At 39.9% G+C, this 13,035-nt stretch overlaps 1 protein-coding gene across 2 annotated transcripts in view; it reads right to left on the reverse strand.

The window, feature by feature from the left end:
- Positions 1-503: 503 nt before the first annotated feature.
- Positions 504-13,035, reverse strand: part of LOC146812155 (protein-glutamine gamma-glutamyltransferase 5-like) — a 32,410-nt gene continuing 19,878 nt past the window's right edge. The window contains exons 5-10 of one of the 2 annotated variants that reach the window (XM_085619166.1): positions 12,698-12,826; positions 10,896-11,073; positions 8,673-8,811; positions 6,606-6,709; positions 6,238-6,486; positions 504-865 (exon numbers count right to left, since the gene is read on the reverse strand). In XM_085619166.1, the coding sequence (XP_085475292.1) occupies positions 6,239-6,486; positions 6,606-6,709; positions 8,673-8,811; positions 10,896-11,073; positions 12,698-12,826 (798 nt within the window). In that variant the 3' untranslated portion in view covers positions 504-865; position 6,238. The remainder of the gene's footprint in view (positions 866-6,237; positions 6,487-6,605; positions 6,710-8,672; positions 8,812-10,895; positions 11,074-12,697; positions 12,827-13,035) is intronic. The other variant, XM_085619167.1, reaches the window with a different exon arrangement.

The raw sequence follows: 13,035 nt of genomic DNA on the forward strand, positions 1-13,035 counted from the left end.
TCTCCTCCCTGAATGAGACTGATATGACCCTACTTTAAAATAATTGATTAATGGCACTTTTTGATTCCAAGTCCTAAATAACACAAAGAATAAAAGGATTAACAAGACACGCCGATTATTCTTTGGATTTTATGGGAATTCCTACTACAAATGAGAGAACTTTGCAGTTTTTATGTAGCAGAAACAAAAATGCTAGACCTCCAACCAACGCTTTGGGTAGATTTTGATGCCAGTAGTTTTGTAAAGTGATGATTGGTGCAAAGCGTTCAAATAAAGCCTACCACAAAAACAGAGTTGTTGAAAATCTTATACATAATTTTTAATGTACTAATGGCATTCAGAGAAAACAGGTATAAAAGTTGAAACTGCATGGTATGTGAATTTCCTCATGCACCTTTTGAATATTCATAATGTCAAATCTTTCCTGTTCCTGACAGGGGTTATGAATTCTATTAAAGACACAGAGGGGATTTGAATTCTATTAAAGACACAGAGGCAAGAACTATGATATATATATTTTTTACTGAAATCTTTAGCAGCAAAGAACAATCCAACATGGATGACGCAATACTAGTGCACATAACACAGAGGTTATCATTCCATAGTCTATATGACCTCACTGTAAAGCCACCAATTATAGAGCATGACATAGTAAAACAAACTCTGCAGAGAAGTACATTCTCTCTTCATTGCTCTAAAGCACATTTCAATTGTAGTAAACCTCTCGTAATCAAAGGCTTGAGCGCATCCTTGAAGTAGTTGAATATCGTAAACTGATAAGGAAAAGAAGAATCCATATGGAAAAGGGCATGGCTGCCAAGGATGAAAGATCCCATCCGAGAAATGAAATGAACTCCAGATTAAGCTGAAAAGAAACACAAAGAGTGTAAATACAGGGTGAGGCAGGGTGGGATAATTCTTTCCTTCTTGTCTTTAATAGAATCCAAAGCACATGTCATATTAGTGCAGAAGATTTTGATTCTATTACAAGACAAAAGGCTTAATTGTAACAACTTTAAAGCTTTGTAATGACATTGCAAGAAACATGCTGTATAGGTTTGTAGTAAAACATTTTCAAAGTAGATTTTTGAGACCAATCTGCTTCTTTTAAAATGTCCTCTAGGAGTCCTGAAGCAATGTAGGTTTTAGGCCCCATGACATCCCATGCTAACTTAGCTCCAAAAAAGGTTACGTCAATACCAGCTTCAGCCATAATCCATCTGACATATTTCACTACAGTAGAAAAAGATACTGGATTGTACGGCTTGTTAAACAAAATCAAAAATTGTGAAGCAGGAGGATGGAAAGCAGAAGTTTGGGACTCATAAAAGCATAAACAGCAACACACAGCTTTTTACATCCTGGATAAAAAAAGAAATAAATAAGAGGCTTTGTATATCTACTGCTAGAAATAATACAACTCCTTGCAGAATAAAGAACTAAATATCCACACCAAATGCTCTCGCATATGATACTCTTCTGAATGAAATCAAAAAACATTGTTAACTCAGCAGATAATTGTTTCAAAGAAATAAACTCATTATGAGTCCAACATAAAATTAATTCAGTGCTACCGTCACACCCCATAAAGATGAATACTTGGGTTTGGTATGTTTGAAATGGATTGATCTTAATGCTTTGCACACTAGAACATATTTTCCGATGGTTCACCTTTGACTAAGACAAGCCCTTCTGTAATGGCTGTTCTGAAAGCATTGATAATTCTATAGACCTCACATGAAATACACACTGAAACAGAAAAATGTACTCCATCTACCGAAGATGCAGGTCGAGCATAAGTCTCCTGTACCATAAACCAGCTAACCCAGTATGCCCAGGCATGCTTGTATCTGGTTTGAGTGGAAGGAGCCCAGGAATCCGTGATAAGGGAAAATGCACCATTAGAAAGTCCTTGGATAACCAGGTCAACCTGAAATCTTCCATACTATACACTGAAGCTGACTATACCGAGAGTAGGGAGGAAATAAAGGAAGAATTCCGGGAAAATCTACATAGAGTTACAATTGTTGAGGTTTCCAGGTTGTGCTGGCTGAAACAGTGTGATTTGCGCTTAGATTACCCAATCCCTGTGGACATGAACTAATAACCTGAGGATCATGGCAAACAGAGGGAAGGCATAACCATGAAGAGATCCTCACTGTTGAAAAAATTCCTCTACTGCCTTCTGCTTTTGGATCCAGTTTCCAACTGAAGAACCGGGGAAGCTTCAACATGGAGGCAATCAGGTCCACACGAAGGGAAGCCTAACACATGAGCATTTTCTCAACTTCTAACTGCCAATTGTAGTTATTTGTGAAGGAATGATCCCCAGTAGGCTGGTGAGGTTGCCTACTTGGGATATATTCCACCTGAAGTATAATCCCTCTGTCTAGGCAAAAATGATCTGATAAACCTTTGGATCGACCTCCCCAAACCTGTTGTTATATACCAGACAGCTGACACATTGTCCCTATTTATAAGAACAAAGTTCTTATAAACAAGATCTTGTTGAGAGTCAAACTTTTTATTGCAAAGAAGCCTGCAAACAGCTTTTAGTAATTTATATGATGCTGAATTTCTTCTGAGATCACTTTCCACCTGTCATGTCCTCTCCACATCTTGTGTGCCATCTAACTGTGCTAATGACTGATTCTAAGATAATATTTGGGGCCTGGTCAAAAAACAGATCTTACACTCCATGCGTCCCCCTGAGAGAGCCATAAGTCCAACTCCTAGCTCGCTTTTGGAGGAAGGAAAATTATGACTGAGTGAGAGAGGCCTTTTCATAAACGCAAAGTTTTCAGGCATTGCAAAGCCAGATAATGCAGAGGTACTAGGAAAATTGCCTATTGCATATTAAAGACCCATATTTCTCGCTAACATTCTGAAAGACCATCTGTCCGTTTTGAGTATCGATCATATCTCAAGCTTTATTAAATTGATCTTTGTATGAGGGAGAAAAAGAGAAGCTTTCCCCAAGCCTATGGTAAAGCTGAGAAATTAAATACTTTGATGTTTTGACTTCTGGTTTATAACAAACCTTAGTTGTTGAATAAGGGGAGTTTGTCCAAAATATCTGCTTGTTCAATAGAATCCTGGATTTGGCCTTTAATAATATGTCATCTAAGTGCACCACTAGTCTGACTTTGTGAGATCTTAACAGTGCAGCCACTGGCTTGAGCAGCTTGGTGAAACACCATAGAGTTCAGGGCAGCCTGAAAGGGAGTGTCTTGATCTTGAATGTTTGCCCTTACAACTGAAACTGTAAAAATTGTGTGTAGATTAGATGAACTAGAAACAAAAGATATACATCTTTTAGATCCACTTATGACAACCAATTCCCTTTCTGAAGTGAGTCCCTTGAACAATGCCTGTAGAGAACAAACCTATTCAGCAATTTTAAATTTATAAGCAGATGAAATTCTTTGTCCACTTTTGATACCAAGAATAAATTGCTGGATCAGAGTGATGCGGAAGCTTTTGTGTTGCCCCTTATGAAACAATTCCTTCACTTTCTGAGAAATCAGCTGTGTTTCTGAGATTGGGAATTTCATGGGAATCAGATGAACTGGAGTAGAAAAAAATTCTATTTTGTAGCCAAGAATGTTTTGTAAACTCCATGGATCTGTTCTTAATAAACTCCAGTCCTGCAGATAGAGGGTGTGTCCCCCATCCAATTTTTTATGGGGTAATAAGTATTAAAGATGATTGACTTACCAGAATTGGAGAGATAACGGCCTATGTCATGCTTAGATCTTCCCCAGAAATGATTTACCTTGTGGGAAGAAAGAGTGTATTCACCTCTGTCACTAAAGCCAGCATATGCTCTCTTCTTGCTGCATAAAAGGCTGAATGGAAGGATCTCTGATTTAGGGCGCCAGTATAATGAACTGTGCTTTGACCTGGCCTTGGCAAAAAAACACAAGGGGAAATAACTTTTCTGAGGTTTTGTTGAGCTTTGTCCAGAGAGGTAAATGTTTGGGCACATGTGGATATGTCCTTTATAATATGGTCACCAAACAAATGAACCTCAGCATCAGGACCCAATTCCTTGGCAGCCATTAGTACAAGTTTTGGGTGAATTCTCATTGAAAGGGATTTCCTTCTCTCTAATGCTGTATTTCAATTTATGAGGAGACAGACTGCATGCTGACTCCATTCCTTAGGGAGAGCTAGATGCTAGAGCAGCTTCATTGGTGTTCTCCATATTTTGGCAAAAGGACCCAAAAAGTTCATACGTTTATCCTGACAGGCTCTTTTGTTTTTTTTCCTTTTTTAAATCTTTGCATTTTTTAATCAAAAGAAAACCCTAGCAGGGTCAACTTAAGGAAGAATAGCCAATTTGTGTGGGACTATCAGTCTTGGGCATTCTACCCGCAGCTTATATTTATTAACTTTGTACATAGGTTTCCTCATCCATTGTCTAATTCATACGAAATGTCACATGTGTTCCCTGGTAGTGGAGGCACTGTGTCCCCTACAGAGTGAGGATTTTCCAAAATGCCATCATCATCCTCGGTGTCTCCTTGATATCAGAAAGTGAAGATGGCGAAAGAAATCTGAGGCAATGGTTGAAAAATACTTTTGCTACTTGCCTTCTTAAAAAATGATCCCCACAAATGTAAACTTCTTTTTTTTTGCCCAAACTAAGCGTGTGCTCTGGTCTTTTAAACAAGATGGGATGTCATAATAATCAATAGAGTGAGGTGTCTCAGAACTTCTTTTCCTTGAAAAGGTTTTTGCCTTACTTCTTGAGGGAACATTAATGGTCTATGCATGTTGTCTAGGACAGGATGGCACATCATCAATACATCTGCTAAATGAAGCTGTCCTAGAATTCATGACGGCATCTTGCAATGATGCGAAGTGAGGTAGTCACCACAGACTGAATGACATCACGGACTATTACATGTCCATCACCGACAGACTATTGTCTATATTTGCCCTCTCAACCATCCTCTTCCCCAGGGGAATCAGACTGAAGAAGCTCTGAATTTAAAGGAGGCATTTGAAACTAAAAAACTTTTAAGGTCACTCTTGTCAGCACCCTAAGTAATGTCCATAAAGGCAAGGATAAAAAGGTGGAAACCTTGAAACAATAAACTATATATATAAGTGAAAACAATAATTGATTTAGCTGAAGTATTGGAAATTATTCTGTTACAGTTTACCAACCTTTTTTTAAAGAAACACCAATAGTAACTCATTTCGAATCCAAGTTCAAGTGAAAGTATTACAATCAATGTATAATTCCAGTCTAGACTGTTACTAAATGGAACTTCCATGAAGAAAAGTATCTACTATAATGGAAACAGGAGGGGGTGCGATACAAGGTACCTCCTCAGGCCACAGAGAATGACCACCAGCTGAGGGACTGAGTGCAAGAAAGTTGCACAGTTGAAAAAACACAACGCACTCTCGTGAAGGGAAGATGGAAGCCGAAAATTTAATATTTTCTTTCAGAGTCTCTATTCTGACACAAGGATCATACTTCAGATTTACAATATGCTGTCTGTGAGTTAGTTTATTTTTTGTGGCGAGATTACACCCCAGAACATGTTTTGCCTTCTTCCTGTGAAAACACAGGGCCCACACATGTCATCACACGAGAATTAAGATGTGACACTTTGGGGTTGGATAGTTTTTCTTCTTTAACTACATCACCCATAGGAGAATTATCTACCATCGTCCGGTGTGGTATCCTTTTACTCATTCTATTCCAAAGCATGCATATGCATGAGAGCACATGCACGCACTCACGGGCACTCACTTGCACTCACACACATACACACACACCCCCACATCTCCACATCCAATAGACTCCAGTGCAAGAGAGGGGTGTCATTTCACTGGATGTATCTTCACATTGGATCTCACAAGCCACTGAAACAAGGTGTAACAACAGTGGGTTGGCCAAATGGACAAACGTTTGCAGTCTGGGGAGGATGCATAATCCCTTCACCCCAGTAATGAAAATGCTGAAAACACATGTAGCTTCTTAACAGTGGTATAAAGACAACCAAATATTCTGACTGTTTGTAGTTTGATTGGAGATTATGACCTCTTCATTGCACTATTAGAAATATCTGTTTCTGTTTGGAGGATGAGAGTGGACATGCTTTATGTATTATATATGCTGTTTGTTATCTATACTGAACTATTTTCAAATGTCAGTAATATAAGCACTCTTGAGATGTTTATAAATGTCAGCCATGCACAAGAGGTGAGGTTATGTACCTTAAGAGGATTTGTAGCTGCTGGTGATATCTTCACGTGCACTTGAGCCCACACTTTTAGTACTTATGTTTTGACCAACCGCTCTGGAGTTGCTGTCTGCTCTTTCCTTCTTTGACGTTTTTGGCTCGATGACCCAAGAAATTACATTTGCACTCACTTCTGCATACACAAAACGGCCATCGTACTTAATGTCCACTTTGCCTTCCTTTATTGCACGGACAGCGGTTGGACCACAGCAAAAAATTCCTGCTGGGGAGTTAAGAACAAATTAGCTTGCCAGAGCGGATCCATAGAATCAGATGCTTTAAGGCATATCAGAGAAAAGCAAGTTTCATGAAATATTTGTTTAAAAAAAATATATTTATTACCATCACTAGGCTCTTGAGGAGTTGAATCCACCACCTGCCATCCGTCATAACCTGATGGAAGATCATTTCTGGTCATCCAGCATTCATTCCATACATGAAAATTCCTGCAAAATTTGGTACACAAAATGCAATATTCTCATAGCTGTAGTTGACCTGATGTTGAATTCTATTACAAAATAGGGTTCTTTCATACAACACACTAAGAAATCAAGGGAAAGTAATGGGAAAATAAGAAATCATTCATTCTCTTTTCAGGTTCATTCACTTCACTGGGTCCTTTACAAGAGAGCTTGACAGGTCCTGACTCCTAGTTTATCAAGAAGACGCTGTCACCTTCTTCAACCAAAGTACTGCCACTAATTCTAAGGCACAGAAAAGTATAGATTTTGCCAGTCTTTATGAAATCCTTCCCTTGCTGAACCTTTCTCACCAGATCTCACTTGTCCTTGTGGCCACACCCAGACTTGGCTACTGTAAATACTTCTGCAGGTCTTCAGGTTTGTTTGCAACCTTCACCCAGTGCTAATTACATAGCTAACAGGAACTGCACCCCTCTCCCCACAGTATAGACCAGACAATCTTTGAACCAGGACACTCCAACCTAGACTAGGGAGTAAGGAGGGTATCTCAATAAACTACTGCTGCTTAACAAGGCAGAGAAAACCATCTCAGCCTGTGCACAGTATTAAGTGTTTGGGTCAGATGGCTTTCCGTGTCAATTTTCCTCCCCTCCCCAGCTGCAGCAGCATGGGGAAGGGCGGGTGTGCTCTGCTCACAGAACAGGGCTTGGGAGGAGTGGTGGGCACACTGAAGTGCGTATGACGATTTGGCCGGCCGTCTCGGTCCGGCCAAATAGTCATGTGCACTTAGCATGTTCTCCACCCAGGCTGCATTACAGCCTAGGTGGAGAACATGCCCAGGCCCCCAGTCTCCACCTGAGCGCCGAAATACAGCACTCAGACCAATCACAACGCTGCATTGCCAAGTTGTGATTGGCTCTGGGGACCCTGGCTGCTTCCTGTTCGGCCGACGGAGATAAGACAACGTAGGACAGAACGGCAAGGAGATATTGGTATTTTTCTTTCTTTACACTCCCTTAATCCCTCGCTCCGGCACCCCAGACCCGTGCCGGGGAAACACTGAGAGATCCCAATATCATGGTTGGATTAATTGGCAATTTCCTGAAAACTATATAGTATCGGTCTCAAGAAAAGGATTATCAACGCTACTCAAAGCCTTGCCAGAAACGCATTCTGTGTAGGGCTGCACTGGAAACCAACATCAACCGTGGCATAAATGTTCAGAACAGCCCAACAACTGCAGGAGGCCATAACTGAAACATTTCCTCATCAACTCATGACCAAAACTACTGAAATTATGTAGCAATTTAAGAAACAATTGACTGAGTAGACTAAACAATACAGCAAGGAAAAGACAATTTTGTGGTGTGATGTACCACACTCTGTGGAAGTATTATTTCACTTTTTTGTCATTTCAGGACACATTTTTGCAGGCTGAACAACAGTTTCACCTCAAAAGCAAAGGTTTAATGGGAATACAGCAATAGAATGGTTATCGGAGTTGTATTAAAGATAGGGCACATTGATCCTGTGTCTGATAGCACCTTTAACAAGTTGCTCCAGGTGCAATAAGAGACAGTGCACCCTAGCATAGATAATGCACTGCCCACAGGGAACACTCAACTTGCTGCTGCCTTCCTTTCATTAGTGAAACGAACAGCAGCTGTTTGAAGCCTCTATTCCGTCTTTCACAGTGCAGGCCGCACTCAACCTACACTTCCAAAAGGGGACAGAAATCCCGCTGCAGGCGGGTGCAGTGAGTGACTACACATGCCTGCACAGGGATGTCTTGAGGGTACACGGCACCCCCCTTCCTTTAGCCTCCATGCAGTGGCATGAGATTTTATCACTGATACTATAACGATCGCTCAGATTTCTGAGCATCGCTTGCTGTCTGTGCACTTTGCTAGTATTTATTCACTTTGATACTGCTTTACAAAGGGAATCCATTGCATTACTGGAATGTTACATGGAACATCATCCTCACCATATGCTATCACGGGTTTCCTTCTTAAGTTCTTTCCCATTTTTGTCGTAGAAAATGTCCACATCCAGATTTCCATCTGTGTCATGGGCAGATTCAAAATTGGTCACCACTCGTGTAGGAATTCCAAGACACCTCATTACTGCAAAAGAAAAATAGAATGTCACATCAGTGGTTGAGCCATTCATTTGATCCCAAAAATTCTTGATATGCCCATGGTTAGGACAGGATATACATTTTGGAAACGAGTGCTGCTTACTCATGCACCATATATGAACTTAGAGTATGAGTAGATGCTGATTTTGAGTAATTGCATTTGATCAAACAATCAAGAAATATGTCAGTATAACAACATTGTAAATTGTACATGAAACACTTTCTGTTCTACTGTTGATTTAAGGGTGATACTTATAATAAATAGAAAGATTGGAAGGTGCACTCGTATCGGAGTCAAAAAAATGAAGTAAATCTCTTATTCCATACAAAAGACCTTTTATTCAACAAGTTGTCCAAAACTGGCACACAGCCAAGTTTACTGCCGGTTACTATGCTGTAGGGAATACGCATTCGATACATCTCAGACACTTTCCTGTCACTAAATATAAGTGATTAGTGAAGCTCACACTAATCAGTCTATTGGGACTGTTCATCCGGAGAGAGCGCGATATTTGCTCTACAATCTTGAGGCCATTTGTGGATTAACTATTTAGGAGCCCTGATGAAGTTCCCACTGGCAAAGAATTGGGAACGAAACGCGTTGGCTGTGTGTCAGTTTTGGACAACTTGTTGAATAAAAGGACTTTTGTATGGAATAAGAGATTTACTTCATTTTTTTGACTCCGATACGAGTGCACCTTCCAATCTTTCTATTTGTTGATCTTGACATAACACCCTTGGACGGTGGGTGTTGGAAGAGTCTGCACCATCTTATAAACCACAACTACATATGGACTGGAAGTGCTTGACCTTGGTTTGCCGTTTGCTTTTTGTTTAGTACTTATAATAAATTTGCTTTTGGATATCATTTTTTTCTGCCATATTGCTTGCTTGTACTCGAGCTTGATTAACATCTAATATTTTTAATCTAGTCTTATGGAAAGAGGATGAATATTTTGATTCCAGTTCTTAGTGTGTAGATTTGGATGCTATGGAGAGTTTGAAGCATATAGTAATTATTTGCACTACAAGTAGTAATTGAGCATTAACTTTATATTTAGTCCTGGACATGCCTATAACATAGTCAACTGATCATTAGCTTCTAAACCCCTGTCATCTCCTTGACTCTATCTTTCATTATATCTAGTTGTGCAAGAACTAGTGAGTGACATTCTCAGTATAGATTGTGTTCCAGCAGCAGGCATGTCCCCTCACACAGTTTCATTGTGTATCACACGCTATATACTTTCTTTACATGGCCTCCAGGTGAAGTGCCGATATCACACGATGGTAGGGAAAGTGAGCTGGAAACCCCTGCACTAAGGGAGCTTTCATTTTGTTTTCGCAAGCTTTAAGCAGCTGACGTCAATTAAAGGTTGTGAAAACATCCAAGGACTTCAGCAGCAGGCTGGGCAAGTTTTTGATTTTTATGGAGGGTGAGGGAGATTACTGTGGCAGGGGGCAAAGGTGCCTCTCAGGCAGTTATCACCATGAAGATCTGCTACCTCCCATGGCCTACTCTCTCCTCAAACACTGATTTTGATTTAAGTTGGCATGACTGCATCTCGAAAGAAGTTTTTTGATTCTCGAACACTTCACGACTGAGAAGTTCACTGCCAATGGTCCTCTTTCCTTAGATTGGGGTACCCTCTGTGATAACCACATATGCCAGGACTGCCTTTGTTCTATCCCTTACATCCACCTACCCCTTGACACGGTTTCTATGCTAGATTGCCCTCAAGCTTTTCTACTGCTTCAGGAAAAAGCCACAGAAGTGGAAGATGGGCTAAATGGGACTTGGCCATACAGTCAAAGGGGTGGATAGTGACCCATAAATGAAACTGAGTTTGTCTCCACGCGCAGTCTCCATGTTGCAGGCTAGTCATTTAGTCTGGTTCGTTTTTTATTTATTTTTAAAAGTGGAATCTTTGGTATCCCACCATGGGTCTAGCTTTAAAATGTTCACTTGGATCCATAGTTGCAAAACAAAGCCTGTATCATTTCTCAGATGTGCATGCATATAATGGAACATCTCAACGACTCAAAAAACAAAGTTAGCTGCTCTAGTACCTGTACACAAGACGGATGCGAATACCCAGCACTGTCCGTATTTCACTCCTCTGAATCCAGCCGAGGCCCACTGTCGCAGTATGGCCACACTGCTGTTCCAATCAGAAGGGTTTTTTCCGTCTTTGTACTCTCCGCTCCAGTTGCCTTCCACCACCCCATTGTCATCATTAATATTTATCTGGAGAGTAAAATATCAATAGATTAGGTATAGGGAAAAGGTGATAGGAAATTGAAAACAAACGCTACTGGTCTTTACCATGTAATATTGTAGAATTTAATTAGAGCTCCATACTCCTGATGACACCGTTTTTATACTCGTAGATTTTTTTTGCCTAGCATGTGATTATCCTGGATTAGTTTTTGAGTGCCAGATCATCTAGACCATTTTCAGTATAGTCACCTGAGTAGATACCTAGAAGTAACCTAGATGGAAATTATATAATTGGTAGTTGTCCTGAAAATGTGGTTTGGATCCAGCCCTCCTGATCCAAAGACACAGTGCATTCCTGTCTCCCTTCATCTTCTGCAGAATGTTTAATTGCATTATAAACAAGCACTTGCAATGTCAAAAGGTCTGGCTCTAAGGGAATGTTGTATGGTTATGTGAAGCATTACATACCAGACCTAAAACTCCATGTAGGTTAATGCCTGCCCTCCTACCATCTGTGCTGATGCCCATAAGAAAAGAACATTCAAAATAAAGACCACAATATACCTGCGGTGAAAGTATTTAGAGATTTAGATCCAACCAAAAAGCCATAAACAACCCTCTGCATTTAAAAAAAAAAAGGCCTTTGATAATGACTGTGGAGATCATGTCCCTGGCGTACTGTACTAATCTATCAATATGCACCTGTAAAGAGTCATCAAAAACATATTACGCACCTCAGAACCATGCCTGCAGTGCTATATGGCAAATAATGGATATATTTAACCCTGTAAAAAAGGTTATGTCAGCACAGGAGATCTTATATCTTAAATAGCTTTCATTCACCATATGGGGCATTGTCGGCTGACACACATGAACATCAAAGAGGCAACCTTTCATTTACTTAAGGTACGAAGGGTAAACTAGACTTAACATATAGTATATGATTCTGACCCATCCCTTGCTGCACATTCTAAATGCTTCCGGGATTTAAGCCATGATTTTCCATCTCAGAGAAACACAATCTAAAAACAATATTATATAATAATAAAAAGGAAGCATATGGATTATGTAATTTTCTTGCCCATGTGAGTTGATAGGCTCAATTTGTGGCATGGTAATTTAAAAATATTGTCATCAAGCAGCTACCTACCAGAGGTTTATTTTCAAAATACTCTTAGGATCATCATTTAAAACACTCAGAATTGATGTCCAAAGTTCAAATACATCATATTTCTGCCATCATCCTCAACGCATTAAATTCAACTCTAGGCTGCAGTATTCTTTATCGAAGATCTTTGCGAGTACTACAGGACTGCCCTTACAACCAGAGAACCATAATAGCTTATAGTAGCTGACTGAATCACTTTGTTGTGACATCCACACAAGTTTTTCCACTCTGCCATACCTGGCAACCAAGATTAAGACCACAAGTAGAGCATCGATGAAATGCAGTAGCAGCACAACCCAGTTAATTCAAAAGTCCTTCGACAGTTTAACAGCTACAGCTTAGTTTTAATATCTTGGACTCTTGTTGATGGCATACCCTTTATCTTAATATGCTATCCATTCCAATATGATGAGAAAGATAGATTTTATATCTATTCCACGTGTAGTTAGATATGACATAATAATCAACAATGCATTCTCTTACCATGGCACTGACGACTCTGCTTATATACACCGGGCTGTTTCTATTGGCTATGTCTGCAGATGGGTTGTTGCGGTAATTCAAACTTTTGTCAAGAAGCTGCAGGCAGATTTCCAAAATACCATCCTCAAACTAGAGTGGAAGAGGGAGGAAATGAGACAGAGGATTAAAATACAGGTTATATTTCTAAAGGTATAAGGAGCAGCACTCAAGGACAGATTATGAAAGCACATGGCTAGCTCTTGCAATGTCCATCCAAATCACAACATTTTCACATCAGTATGAATTGGTACACTTTCTTTCTCTTTTTGTCTCTCCCCTCTGATTCTAGAGACACCTTT

Source organism: Triturus cristatus, chromosome 7 (assembly GCF_964204655.1).
Source record: "Triturus cristatus chromosome 7, aTriCri1.1, whole genome shotgun sequence".
Classification (NCBI taxonomy): domain Eukaryota; kingdom Metazoa; phylum Chordata; class Amphibia; order Caudata; family Salamandridae; genus Triturus; species Triturus cristatus.